Raw genomic sequence first — 13904 nt, 5'->3', positions numbered from 1 at the left:
TTCGTGTCCCGTTTGTAGCTACCCAACACCCTAGAAATGTTACAAAGCAAGAGCTCTGTGGAGAGAGAAAACATGGTGTTCATTAGTGGAAAACTTTTATTAGAAAAAACCTCAATAGAACATTTATTTCCCCTTTGTCTGTCCCTTTTGTCAACAGAAATGTACAATATTGAAGTTTATTAAATTGTTTTTTGGAAAAAATTCCATAGTGGTTACTATATAAAACTCATAAAAACAGTTTCTAGCTACATGTGCTCAAGGAAATTGCTATGATGTACACTGGCTGGCTTCTCCTTCCTCCAGAAGCAGGTGTTACTTCTGCTGTCCATAGGCACCCAGCCTGCCAGAGGGCAGGGTTGGGAGAAATAACAATTGATTGCCCATGTAGAGGGCTCAATCATGCTCCCATTGATTTCACAGGGAGCAAGATGAGATTCATCCTGGAGGACTTTTTAAAGCTTGGTTTGTGTATTATGGGCATGGATTCCATGTGGCAGTAAACAGCAAAGCGGGCAGTTTTCCAAATAATCTGCAAAAGCTTTTCCTTCCACCTGTCTCAACTCTGTTGGTGGGTGACTGGGTTGGCACATAAGAGCTGATCTCAGTATAAACCATTGGCTATGCTTTTCTGACTGCTACTGTAAAATGCTGGTGTGAGCTGGAAGCTGTGGATACAGTTAATCAACAGTTTGAGAGGCCTTAATTAACCTAAGTCATAGATAAAGAGAATGGAAGCTCTGGCTAGGTTAAAACTGCCCTTGTCCCCAAATCAAACTGTCCTCCGTTGCAGTCCATCAAAGACATGGTACAAAGGGTCTATTGGGAGTAAACAATATAAATCCTATTTGGAAAAAGCATTAGAAAAATGTTAACTTAAAAATATCTGAAACATATTTGTGTGACATTTGCTCGTGAAAGTGCCAGGGTGAAACTTTGAGCCGCTGAGTGAGTGAGTTCTGGCTGTGGAAGGTTTAATCTGTGACTTCACTGTAGTAGTATTTTTGAGCTGCATCTGTCATCTTCCAGTCTGCAGCCCTGAACTCTATGATCTCCAGCAACAGGAGCTGAGAGAGTGAGCTGAGCCCCTCCTCCAGGAGAAAACCATCTCGGAGAAGGGAGAAGAGCTCATCCATTGGCTGGGAGTTCATCTTCTCCAGCTGTTCACCAATGCGGTGCAACTGCAGCACCAGGCAGTCCACCTTAAAAGAGGAAAGGGAAAAAGCACCTTAAGATGGTGTGGGGGCCAATAGTGCCCCATGACCTCTAAATTAATACAGGCTGGTTCTCCCCACCCTAGTCCCCCGTATTTCTTTCTACTACATCCACTTTCCTTAGGAAACTGTTAATTGCCATCAATCTTTGGTAGTGACTAGGAACCTGGATGTTGATAGCAGCTTGGAGGGGGCCTCTCTGGGAAGGAGGGGTGTCCATGAGATCTCCCAGCTTCACACATGAAATTGCTGAAGAAACATGTTGGCAGCAATTCACAACATTAGACCTGCATCAATTCATGTTGAGGCTCCCAGCAGGTGGCAAAAGCTGGATCAGCATGTCCACAAAGCTCCTTCAATGGGTGCAGTATAAGCACCTGAACAGAACTGTCTGAACCATGCTCTGTTTCCAGGGTGAGCTGGATTCTTTTGACCAAATGCTGGTTGCTTTCACGTAAACTAACAAGGAACAGCGGCACCGGCGCTATGAGCAGGAGGCTGGTAGGGCTGAGTGCTTGAAGGGTATGTTGTGGTAGGATGCCATGGAGAACAGCAAAGCAAAAGCAAAATTTATGTCCAATGACTTATGAACTTTATAACAGCCCTTTGGTTGTTTCAGTGCCTTTGGCATTCAGAGGCTCTGATCACTGCACACCTACATAAGCCACGGTCAGATCTGGAGCGTGAACTAAAAACGTTTGGAATGGGGGAAGAATGGAACTGTGGTTGCAACATAATAATGGATGCACCAGCACTTCCATAATTCCTCCATTGGGGGCTGCAGGGAACTTCCCACCTTACAAGCCTCCCCTGTTCCCTGCCCCCACCCCGCTTACAATAGGTACGAGGGAAAATAAGTTCTGTTCAGCTCTGTGCCTCCCTTTTGGTCCAGACATTGGTTCAAACCATTCTCAGCAGCCTTACAGGACAGTATTTTTGTCAGTCACTTGGCTGTACAAACTCTCCCTGCATGTTAGCATCTCACCAGCGCTCACCTCCTCCTCCTTCTTCAGGCTATCAGGTTGTGCCAGTCGGAACAGGCATTCATAAACTGGATTCACCAGTGCCATCATGGGCATGTTGTTCACCTGTTAATGGGCCACATGCACATATCAGCTCATGGGTAGAGGAGGCAGAGTTTTATTTTTAATGAATTGTTCCCTCACTGTTCTCAAATGGGAGGGGAACTGCTCCTCTGGAAACGAGTTATGTGTCACTCTGGCTCAGGGTCCTGCTGGCACGGTTTGCCTAAGAGACCATATAGAAACATCTCCCTTAGTCAGAAGACCAGGGATCTTTGCATGGGGCAACGGTACCAACAGAGATGGGAAAGTGATGCAAAAATTTGAATTTTCCAGAAATATTTGATTATATTTTAAAATTAATTAGCTACACCCATGCTTTCTCCCTACATTTCAACTCTGTTCACAATCCTTTAACCTTCACTGCCTGCCAGCATCTAAGCCCATGAGTTCTACGAGCACAAAGCTCCCAGAAAGCTAATTTCAGTATGCATGCTTGGAGGGCTTTAGCACTCATCCAGTCAGCGAACAGGAAATAATACCATGCAATTTCCCCAAACAATCGCAATTAAGCACTGGAACTTGAATTTAGTACACTTGAGATCAGTGGGAGCAAAGAACTCCAAAAAGTGTGTGCGAAATGACCAATAAAGGCGTGTACACCAGTTCCAGGAGCTGTGAGGGATGCTACATTTGTTCAAGGTTTGTTTAAGAATTATTTGCTCAGCTCTACATACTGACAACTCTTCCCTCATCCCCTACTTTATTAATAAGGGGAACAGCAAGCAATGTCCTTCAATATGCAGAGGGGAACATAACGATTAGCAAAGAGCCTGAACTGTTATGGTTGAATGCAGATCCCTAGCCCACACACAGAGTAAAGGGTTCAGAACCAAGGTTTTTTGGGTTTAGCCAAAAAATTCAGAATTCGCTCCAGGTTCCAAACTCCTGCCCCTAACTCAGGAGGGGTTTGGTTCAAACCCTCTTTAGGCATGAGGCAGCAGATAGGGATGTCCTCTGCATAGGCCCTTACCCTCAGATAGTCAAAGATGTTACAGATGAAGGTGACGTAACAGATCCATGCCTGGGGCGAGCGGGCTCGCAGCTCCTCCCGGTCCTTATACTCCTGCTGCAGTCGGTTAAGCAGACTCCGTCGGAAAATGCTCTGGCCCACCTGCTTGCTCTCTGCCTAGGACCCCGGAACAGCAAGGAAAGGGGAGGACAACAATGTGGGTACCCACATTACTAGGGTCTTTACATATAATTCATTATCAGACTCCTGCTGTTGCACAGAGAAAGATGATTGGTGGGAGTCTAACTGCACGTGGAGTTGAGGCTACTGTCATGGCCTGCACATCCCTTCCCATTCTCTTCCTCTATTTCACTGCTTTGCTGGAGCTAGAGAATCTCCTCCCAGCATGCAGAATTCCACAGGCCAGCTTCACTCGTGAACTTATGGGAAGAAACCATTTCAATATGCTGGATAAGTTCCTCAGCCATGAAGGCCACTGCCCCAAGACTAGGGACCGTCTTCCAGTTGAGCCTGAGAAACTGTACTCACACACATGGGGGCAGGTTTGGATTTCTGCATATTTCTGGCAGATGGGGCAAGCAGTGGAAATATTGGTAGCCTCTGTTAAAACATTTACAAAGACAGAGAGGAGCTGGTCTGGTGGTAAGAACGCCAGGATTGGGAGAAAGGAGGTGTAGGTTGTATTCCCTGCATGACCTTTTGCAAGTCTTTCCTTCTGTGTGCCTGAATTTCCCCTTTCTTTGAAAAGGGGATGATACTCCTCTAGTGGGTGGCATTGGACGGCTCAGTAGTGCTAATAAAGTGCTTTGCAGATTAAAAGTTCTCTGTAAATGCTGTAGGACTGAGGCAAGCCCAGCTGAGACGCCAAGATACCCACTAGCACTAGCTGTGATCCGGAAGGGCAGGCTGTGTGACTCACTAAGGATTTGCTGTCAGCATGCTGACATCATCTCACCTGGATGATGGTGTAGCAAATACGCCCAGCCTCCTTACTGAACACACAGTCTTTGAGGGACTGGTCCACGATGATATTAGCCACTTTCTCCAGATCCACACTGCTGGGGTCTGCAGGAAAAGAGATGATACCATCAGCGCCGCTCACTTACTTCCCAACACTGCACAGATTCCTCACTTCACACCCTCCCTGCTCGTGCTTCAGAAAGCAGCTAAAGTGCACATGGGGGTGTGTTGTGCTACCGTGCTGCAAGAACTCAGGCTCACTCCCAGGCTGGCAGGGACCAGAGGCAGCTATCTCAGCTGCTGTAGCCCGCCTACAGACTGCATCAGGGATGGCACCTTCAGAGGGTACTTAGCCATTTTTGGCAGAGACAGTCATCGCAAAGGAAGGGGAAGAGGATAAGAGTGAGAGTAGGGGGCTAGTTTAAATTTGAGCTGAATGGGCAAATTTTCATTGTGCTTTGAGTATAGATGCTATAGCTGAGAAGCAGGGCTGACTTTTCCCTATGAGGCCTCCAAGCCCAACCCCTCCTACCTGGGCTTTTCTCTAGGAGACAAAACTTCCAGAAAGTGAAAAAATTGCTGAAAAAAGACAAATGAATATGGCAGTGTCTGTTAAGCCCCTGATGAGAGGAGAATGCTGGTAACAGGCTGAGGAGTGACCAGAGCATGGGTACAAGAATCAAGACATTTGCCCTTTATTCCTGCTTCTGTTTAGAAAACTAGGCTGCAGGATGTAATACTGCAGGGGTCAGTCCAGGGTCCAGTACTATTCAATATTTTAATGTAATGACTTGGATAATGGAGTGGAGAGTATACTTATAAGTTACATTTGTGGATAATACCGAAATGGGTGGGGTGCTGGAACTTCGGAATACAGGATTAGAATTCAGAACGATCTTGAAAAATTAGAGAATTGGTTCTGAAATCAACAAGATGAAATTAACTAAAGACAAGGGCAAAGTTACACACTTACGAAGGAAAAATCAAATGCACAACTACCACACGGGGAATAACTGGCAAGGCAAGAATACTGCAGAAAAGGACCTGGAGGTTATAGTGCATCACGAATTGAATGAGAGTCAACAATGTGATGCAGCTGCAAAAAAGGCTAATAATCTGGGCTGTATTAACAATGGTATCTTAGGTAGGACATGGGATGCAACTGTCTTGCTCTGCTTGGCACTGGTGAGGCCTTAGCTGGAGTGCTGTGTCCAGTTCTGGTTTCCACACTTTAAGAAAGATGTGGATGAACTGGAGAAAGTCCAGAGGACAGCTACAAAAATGGTAGAAGGTTTAGAAAACCCTGCCTCTGATGAAAGGTTAAAAAAACTAGGGGTGTTTAGTTTTGAGAAAAGACGACTAATGGAAGACCTGCTAACAGTCTTCAAATATGTAAAGGGCTGCTACAAAGAGAACAGTGATCAATTGTTCTCCACGTCCAGTGAAGACAGGACAAGAAGTAATGGGCTTAATCTGCAGCAAAGGAGATTTAGGTTAGCTATTAGGAATTAACTATCCTTATAGTTAGAAAGTAAGTACTGCAATAGGCTTCTAAGGGTGGATGTGGAATCCCTATCATTGGAGGTTTTTAAGAACAGGCTGGACAAACACCTGTTGGGGATGGTCCAGATTTACTTAGTCCAGCCTGAGTGCAAGGGGCTGGACTAGATGACCACTTGAGGTCCTCCATGTCCTACAGTTCTATGATTCCATGCTTATTAGAAACTTGTTAGAGACTGGTGGAGAAATTCTCTGCCAATTCTGGATGTACTGAACATGCATCAACCTAGGTCTGCAGGGGCTGGTCAGGAGTCTCCTTGCAACTGCTTCTCCTGGCTGTCAGAGGCCACTGTGGCAGCAGTCCACAAGAACTGAGAGCAGGGAGACACTCTCCCTTGTGCTCTTAATGCTCCCCCTGCTGGTGGGCCCAGAAGAAGGAGGAAGCTCCCTGACAGCAATGCAAAGGCGCAAGGAATGGGGAGGGCAGAGAAGGGAGATTGCAGGGGCAAGAGGTTGGGAGAAGCGGAGGGGGAGCTGTTGTCAGAGGCTGAGAGAAGTACAGAGGGCAGGAGAGGAGGATGGGAGAATATATAAGCACAAAGGTGAAGCGGCAGAAGGCAAGGTAGGGGGGTTGGATAGGAGCAAAGAGAAGTGGGGCAAGAGGAGGAGTGAGAGTGCAGAATGTTGATTATTTGCTGAGGGGGATGAGGAAGTAGCTAGGGTTGACTTGGAGCATGGGGGTGTTTAGTTTTGAGAAAAGACGACTAATGGAAAACCTGCCAACAGTCTTCAAATATGTAAAGGGCTGCTACAAAGAGAACAGTGATCAATTGTTCTCCACGTCCAGTGAAGACAGGACAAGAAGTAATGGGCTTAATCTGCAGCAAAGGAGATTTAGGTTAGCTATTAGGAATTACTTTCTAACTATAAGGATAGTTAAGTACTGCAATAGGCTTCTAAGGGTGGATGTGGAATCCACCCTTAGAAGCCTATTGCAGATGGGGGGGACTGGGCAGGATCAGAGGTTGGGATATGAGTAGGGGGTTGGGCAGATAGTAGCAGGGTGGGACAGAAGAATCTGGGATTGGGGGAGAATAGATAGAGGGATGGCCAGTGGATTGGAACAGAGACCATTTGATGGCACAGGAGCAGAAAGATTATAACCACTAGAGGACATGCCCTTCCAGAATCTGGAATTGAACTCAGACAACTGAGGAGAAGGTGGCAGGGAGTAGAGATAGTGTTTTCCAGCACTAGCTCACCCATGGTGGGGAAAGGGCTTTGGGGGCCAAGCAGCAGGCTAGTGGCATTTCTGACATAGCTCTCCTATTTGGAGCCATCTGTGTTAACAAGACAAAATGGAATCTGGTTGCTCAGGCATGATCTGCCAGCCAGCCTGGTCATAGAAGCCATGCCATGGGGGCTGGAAAGACAGGTGCTTGCTGACCTTTGAGAGCAGTTTTCAGTAACTGCTGCGTCTCGGTGTCGAACGACTGTATTTTATATTCTTCTTTGCCCGTGTCTCCCATGTCTGGCCTGCTGCGACAGTGCAGTTAGGGAAGTGGCTGTTAGTGGCAAACCCTGGGGAAGAGATCAAACACGTCTTAGTTAAGCAGGGAGATGGGCAAGGGTAAGTGTAGGTGTTTGTGTTGCCATTTGGGGAAATGCTGGAGCACTGTATGGTTTAACCAATTCACTAATGTATAGAACACTCAGTTATTTTGCGGTTGTAAGATTTTTCCAAACTCCAACCCCTAATCCTGCGAAACCATCATTATTATTTTTTATAATCCCTGCCCTCTGCCCTACTTTAACAAGGGGTCTTTGGCCAGATGGCTCTCTTTGGTGGCCCATATATTTTCTGATATAGTAACCCATTTAAACTGTTGATCTGCAGCTTCAGAAACAAACAGCCCATCCAGAGGCAAAAAAAACACGTATTTTAAAGGAAAAAACAGCCTGAGCCTGTCACAAGGAAATGCACACAAGAGCACGGCATGGGTCTGCTGATTCATTTGCTTGCATGTGGCTTTGAACCTATAGTTCAGCTGATTTTGCTCAAAGAAACAGGGAAGATTCAAAACATATGGATGATCATCCAATCCACCTCCCCCCTGCACCGTCAGTTAATAGCAGAGCTGCTTTCACACAGTGCCATTCCAAACTCATTTACTTCAGAGGGGCTGCGCCAGAGATGAATCTTGCTCAGAGTGGCAGACAGAGATAGTGAGCAAATTCTGCAGCCAACAACATTAAGTCTCTAGTCTCCTTTAGAGTTTGCATTATTCTCCCTTGTACAAAATGATCTTAGAAACTCCTGGGTTTTCCTCTGCTTAGTTATTTTGGGGGAAGTTGTCATTTCACATACGCATCCAGTCTTACCTAATATGAGACCAGTCACTGGTCGGTGCGGCATCAAATGTTTGCTGCAGGGCAGCAGTGGCCTGTGTCACAAACACTGGGAGGGCAAATGTCCAAGTGGAGCATTCAATGGGTTTTGCCAGCTCATCAGAATTCCACAGTCACTGTGCAAACAGCCTAGGAAGCAGCTATCAGGGATTAGCCAGATGAAGGCCATTGTCCTTAGAGGGACAAAGCACATATCTAAGTTGCTGTGATCATATAATACCTGCAATACTTCCTTTGGCACTGCTCTGGGAGGTGGGGGGACCACACCCTTCTGTAAACCTGCGGCTGCCACCTAGTCTCTCCCTGCTTCCCATAAGATGTCCAAGATGCAATCTTTTCTAATGCACCACACAGCATGTTACCTGGCTTGGAGCAGTCAGATCTATAAAATTAGAGGGTTGCACATACTGCTTAGGTAGGTCAAGCTGAACACCTAGCTGGGCCCTTGCCCCTCATCTGGGCAGCACCCGCCTATAAGAGAGGGTTGCCAGAAGTAAGAGGGTATAGCCCGGCAGCCCGCAACAGGCTGCTGTATGTTAGAGCAACCCATAAATACTCTAACTTACACAAGGGCAATTTTGGTTTGTAGAGCTGCCCAAAATCTGGACAGTGCACAGGTGGGGTAAAGCCACCTTTGCTCCCTGCTTGGCTGCACCCGAAGCACAGCATAGAATCAGATCCAGTCATTGCAAGTTTCCTGTTCAAACACAGTAGAGACCTTCTAGCTCTCTCACAACTCTGTGCCTGACTATATTCTGAACAGCAGAACACACTCCTGCAGTTGAATATATTGCCTGCCTAGAGACTTGGATTTAGATATAGTTTACACCCCCTAATGCATTTATAAGGAGATGGTAGGTTCCTTTTGGTTTTACAGCAATGTTTAATTAGCAAACATTTCCTGGTTCTAAGTTACAGAAATTCACACAAAGTTACAATTTCTTGCTCCCTGTCCACAAGGTCTCTCTTCAGGTAAACTCCCCTGAGTCTTATACCACGTACTTACTCAGAGCTCTGTGCGTATTCTCAGTTAAATCGTCTCCATGCCAGAACTAAAGTAATATCATCAACAATAACTGAACTTCAGTACGCACATGGTTGTGCTGTAGTTGCACCCTCAAAAGAGGATCTACAAACAGCCCTTAATTGCTTCTGTGAAGCTTACAAAAGCCTAGAACTAACTCCGAACATCAGCAAAACAAAAGTTCTCCACCAGCCAGTCCCCGGTCAATCATCAGACCCAGCAAGGAAGATCTACATTGAAAAAGAAGAATTGGAAAATGTAGAATCCTTTGCCAATCTTGGCAGCCATCTCTGAGAAAGAGCAGACATAGATATCGAGATTCAGCAATGATGATGACTCACACAGAGCTGTGTGCATTGTCGATTAAACTTCTCTTTCCTAATGAGGATGTGATGTCATTCCACTGCCTCAGGCAGAGCTTCATGAATTGTTGGCAGGGTAAGCAGCAGTTGTGGTCCACTTTTTGATTGCTGAGTCTGGGCTGGCATTTTTTGACACACCCTGCAAGGTAACACTGTGCAGCACTTCCACCTTAGTCTGCAAGCTAGAGCAATAGGAGGCTACAGGATCTGGTTCTCCCCTAGCCTTTTTCTCCTGAAGCATCACACCATTGCTAACACAGGTACAGCTCCCCATCAGTAGTCGCCTTAGTGTAGAGAGCGCATGGCTCCTGGCCTTTTTAACCACTGCATCAACTAACCCTGCTCCGAGCAAATGTGGATGGCCAAATAGTAAAAATGCCAGTGCTGTGTCTATCAAATGATTCTACTGTGGCTAGCACTGGTGGGATGTTTGGGGAGAAAAGTCCCTGTGAAAACCAGCCATGAATGCTCAGCATAATAAACAAATCCCAGTTGTGTTCACTACTTCTGAGTCCCATCACTTCTCTGTTGCAAGGGACACCGCAGCATCAATGACTCTCAGTGCAATGAAGATCACAGAACAAAGAGAAGCAGGGAATGCAACACCCAAATCTTTAAACAAAGATTGGGCATCTTTCTAAAAACAAGATCGCCCAGCTCAGCCACAATCTAGGGCAGTGGTTGTAAAACTTTTTGAGCTGAGCCCCCTCTTTGAGTTACAATTTTTGGTTGCACTCCCCAATACCCTGGACCTGCCCCCTCAGATTTTCAGGGCAGGGGAAGGCGCATGTGATGGTATCTTGGGGCGGAGCCATTGCTGGGCACCAAGGTGTTGACACCAACTCACAGGCTGGGAGGCCTGCTGAGGTGAGTCAGGGGGTGGAGGTGGTGCTTTCTCCCCAAGTCCCATCACCCACAGCTAAAGCCTGAGCCACTTGGTGTCACCACTCACACCCCCAAACGTTCCTCTGTCCCTCCCTAGGGGGACATGCCCCACAGCATGAAAACCTCTGACATATGGGCTCTATGCAGGAGTCAGTGGGTGAGGGGCTCTGGCCTCTGCTATACAGGGGGTCAGACTACATCAGGGGTTCTCAAACTGGGGAGTGGGACCCCTCAGGGGTCACAAGGTCATTACATGCAGGGGGTCGTGATCTGCCAACCTCCACCCCAAACCCTGCTTGCCTCCAGCATTTATAGTGGTGTTAAATATAAAAAATGTGTTAATTTATTATGGGGGGGGTCACACTCAGAGGCTTGGGATGTGAAAGGGGTCGTCAGTAAAAAAGTTTGAGACCCACTGGACTATATGATCATAATGGTCCTCCCTGGCCTTAAAATCTATGACTGCATTCAAGTATGTGCCACCTCGTGCCAATAGCCCTCCTGCTTGTTAACTTCAGCATTTGGCAGCCAGTTCAGTAGTGGCCACCTACACAGCATGACTCCAGTTCCTTGCACAATGCAGATGGGCAAGAACAGAATACAGGGGCTGGGGCAGACACAGACATTGTGGATATGAAGAACAGAGTTTCTATTGATTGATAACCAAACACTCCCATTGGCCTCTCAGGAATTTCAAGCCACACCTTGAGACTTCCCTTCTTTTATTAAATCTTCTAAAGACTCAGTCACGTTTCTCCTCTTGGTCCTCTCTCCCTCTGTCTCCCACCACAGACAGCTGGGCTGTAGCAGGGTTGCTGCTCATTCCCCAGAAAAGAGAGGATGAGAGTGTTTCAGAGGATATGGTGATAGCACCCAGAAGTCAAGTGGGTTGGCAGGAGAGAAGGCCCAGCACTCTTATTAACTGTGCAAGCACTCAGCTTCATCTGAGCCTGCTCACATTTCTGGGGAATAGGAGGGTCTCACCCCTCCAAATGGGGATGAGCTGCCAGCTGAGTGCAGAGTGAAGGCACTTACCATCCCCAGCATGTGGGATGCTGCCATAGCTAAAAGCACATCACTCTGCACAATGCACCTTCCTAAGTTTAATGCTGCCACAAGGAGGTTGGGTGGCAGGGGGGATGAGCTCCAGGAATTACCCCTGCCTACCTTCCACACCCAAACACTGAGCTTCCCAGGCCTGGATCAGAGATCCTCAGAAGCCCAGGAGAAAATAATTCAACCTAATAAGATAAGTGATCCCACCAGTAACATGTTTCATCTGTCCCTGAAGATCCTTTACCCACCACAGAAGAGTCGTTACATGGCTGCTGGGGAGGAGTAGGATAAAACATAAGACTTCGTACATTTGAAACTGTCCTGGGCAACTCAGTTTGCTGCTGGTTCCTTGACATATTTTATAACACTGCTGTGGGAGCCCCACCTCCAATACTCCCAACTATATCCTGTCAGTCCAATACCAGCCTCCCATTAGAGCTCAGTAAAGGCTCCATACAAACAGTAAAAGTGAGCAACAGGATTGAAGTTCCCTCACTCAAGTGACTATTAATACCCTCCCGACATCTTGGGGCTCATCTCCTGACAGGTGGGCAGGAAAAACAGCAGGGTAGTATAACAGGGCTCTCCCAACATTAAAATCTCTAATTCCAACTAAAACCACTACAAAAGAGAGGAAGGACAGTCCCAGTGGTTTGGATACTAGCCTGGGACATGGGAAACCCTGGGTTCAACTCCATTCTCTACTACAGGCTCCCTGGGTGACCTCAGGCAAGTCACAGTCTCTCTGTGCCTCAGTTCCCCATCTGTAAAATGTGGATAATAGCACTGTCCTGCCTCATAGTGTTGAGGATAAAAACATTAAAGTTGTGAGGTGTTTAGATACTTTGGTAACGAGAGCCATGAATACCCAAGATAGACCTGGGGGTCAAGATTTTCCCCTTGCCAGGACTAGGTTATCTATAATGTTTGTGAGTGTGGCCGGTGACAGTGATGGTGGGGCTGAAGGTCCATCATGAGAGGCGGAGTTAAACACCCAGAACTTGATGTGGGTTGGTTGATATACTTTACGACACAATTTTAGGGGTATGCCTCGCTATCCATTTATATTTTAAGAAGGAACCCCATCACCATGGTACCTAAACAGCCACCTAAATATTAATTTACAGCAGGGGAACACTTCCCCATTGTTTGTCAGCAGGAGGGGGGAAAGATCAGGATACCAATGTAAATTTCAAGCATAAAACAATTATGAAAGTGCCTGCCCTATCACCTGTTTTTAGGACTTAATCTATCTAGGTTAGTTGGTTAAGAGGAAAATGATTTTAGGCCTCAAAAGCTCCAGAAAAATTGCCTCAACTTATGGCCACCATTAAATTACAAACTCTTTTCCTGGATTAGGAAAAAATAAACAAAAAATTTACTAAAAAAACCTAGAACGGGACCAAGTAATTAGGTGTTTGGTTTGCTTTAAAAATCAGGACTGCAGTCGAGAAAGTAAGCAGAGAAACGTCACGGCTTGAAAAATAATTGCTGCTCCACCCAAGAGGCAAAAGTTTGTTTCTGAAATTAACCAGAGCAGCCCAACCCAGACAGATTTGCAAATGTCACCAACCTGCTCCAGCTTTTCTCTTCACTCTCCCGGAGAGTTTTGGGTTTTTTTTCCTCAGGACTCCAGCTCTCGCATCTTTGGTGCCTTATTTGCATAGAGAAGAACCGCCCCTACCCCTAATTCTTCTTGCTTTCAGGTTCGGGTTTTTGCAGATAGATCAGGAGAAAACCTAGCGCCAAGAACAGCAGCAGCAGAAGCAGGAAAGGCAGGAGCTCAAGCATGGAATGCAAATGCAAGATGGGCATCCTTCATGCAGTCGCCCCTCCACCAGGAAAGCGCCCTACGAGACCCCAGCTGGCAGGATCAGGCGGAAAATCCCAGCTGCTGCTCTTACTTTTCAGCTTCTTTGGGGTCAGTGATTGCCACCAGACGGATTCTTTCCATTGCAAACCTGCGGGTTTCCTCTTAGGTCATTTCCTTGCAGCCAGAGCCAAGGGGAGGAGGGACTTAGGAATGCTGAAACAGCAGCGCCACCGCCTGGAAGAACCAGGATTTACGCAACCTTCTGCATTCACCTATCCATCTTTCGTTGCATCCTCCTGCTCTTTTTCATCATCCTGCGGCTTGGGGAAGTGGGGGTGGGGGTCAGAGTGTGCCCGTTTCCCTCTGACTCAGACTGTTGTCTCCCAGTCAGAAGCGCTCTTCGTCCAGAGCTGTATTTTAATACTAGGTTTTGACCATAAAATCTTTTGACTTTTCTGTGTTAACAGCCCTAGAAAAAAGGCTGCAGCCCTCTGTTTGAACGCAGGACAGGTACAGCACAGCAAAAGAAGCTGCAATGCAGATTCCCCACACTGTCCTGCAAAAGTGCCCCACTCCTGCCCTGTAGGGATTTATTTTCTAGGCATGTGAGTCCTTCCCACTCCGTGGTC

At 46.7% G+C, this 13904-nt stretch overlaps 1 protein-coding gene across 2 annotated transcripts; it reads right to left on the bottom strand.

Annotated features, from left to right (window-relative positions):
* Positions 1 to 78: 78 nt before the first annotated feature.
* Positions 79 to 13451, bottom strand: MIF4GD (MIF4G domain containing). Of its 2 annotated transcripts, none has more exons than XM_030534983.1 (6): positions 13367 to 13451; positions 7174 to 7307; positions 4222 to 4331; positions 3267 to 3422; positions 2207 to 2299; positions 79 to 1199 (listed from the first exon to the last, which is right to left on the bottom strand). In XM_030534983.1, exons 2-6 carry the CDS (start codon positions 7253 to 7255, stop codon positions 972 to 974), a joined length of 669 nt encoding a protein of 222 aa, XP_030390843.1. In that variant the 5' UTR covers positions 7256 to 7307; positions 13367 to 13451; the 3' UTR covers positions 79 to 971. The 2 variants fall into 2 exon arrangements, with proteins under 2 accessions (XP_030390843.1, XP_030390842.1); XM_030534982.1 differs by lacking the exon at positions 13367 to 13451 and adding an exon at positions 13036 to 13173.
* Positions 13452 to 13904: the final 453 nt, after the last annotated feature.

The sequence above is a fragment of the Gopherus evgoodei genome, chromosome 15, assembly GCF_007399415.2.
Source record: "Gopherus evgoodei ecotype Sinaloan lineage chromosome 15, rGopEvg1_v1.p, whole genome shotgun sequence".
In the NCBI taxonomy this organism is placed as follows: Eukaryota; Metazoa; Chordata; order Testudines; family Testudinidae; genus Gopherus; species Gopherus evgoodei.
Note: the sequence above shows the minus strand (reverse complement) of the source record. Positions and strands in the feature narration are given on the sequence as shown.

Excerpts from the sequence above, each read along its gene's own strand:
- MIF4GD (XM_030534983.1), bottom strand. The coding sequence starts at position 7,255 with ATGGGAGACACGGGCAAAGAAGAATATAAAATACAGTCGTTCGACACC. Across the intron at positions 3,423-4,221 it reads TTTGCTACACCATCATCCAG|GCAGAGAGCAAGCAGGTGGG; the intron begins GTGAGATGATGT and ends CCGGGGTCCTAG. Across the intron at positions 1,200-2,206 it reads GCCTGAAGAAGGAGGAGGAG|GTGGACTGCCTGGTGCTGCA; the intron begins GTGAGCGCTGGT and ends TCCTCTTTTAAG.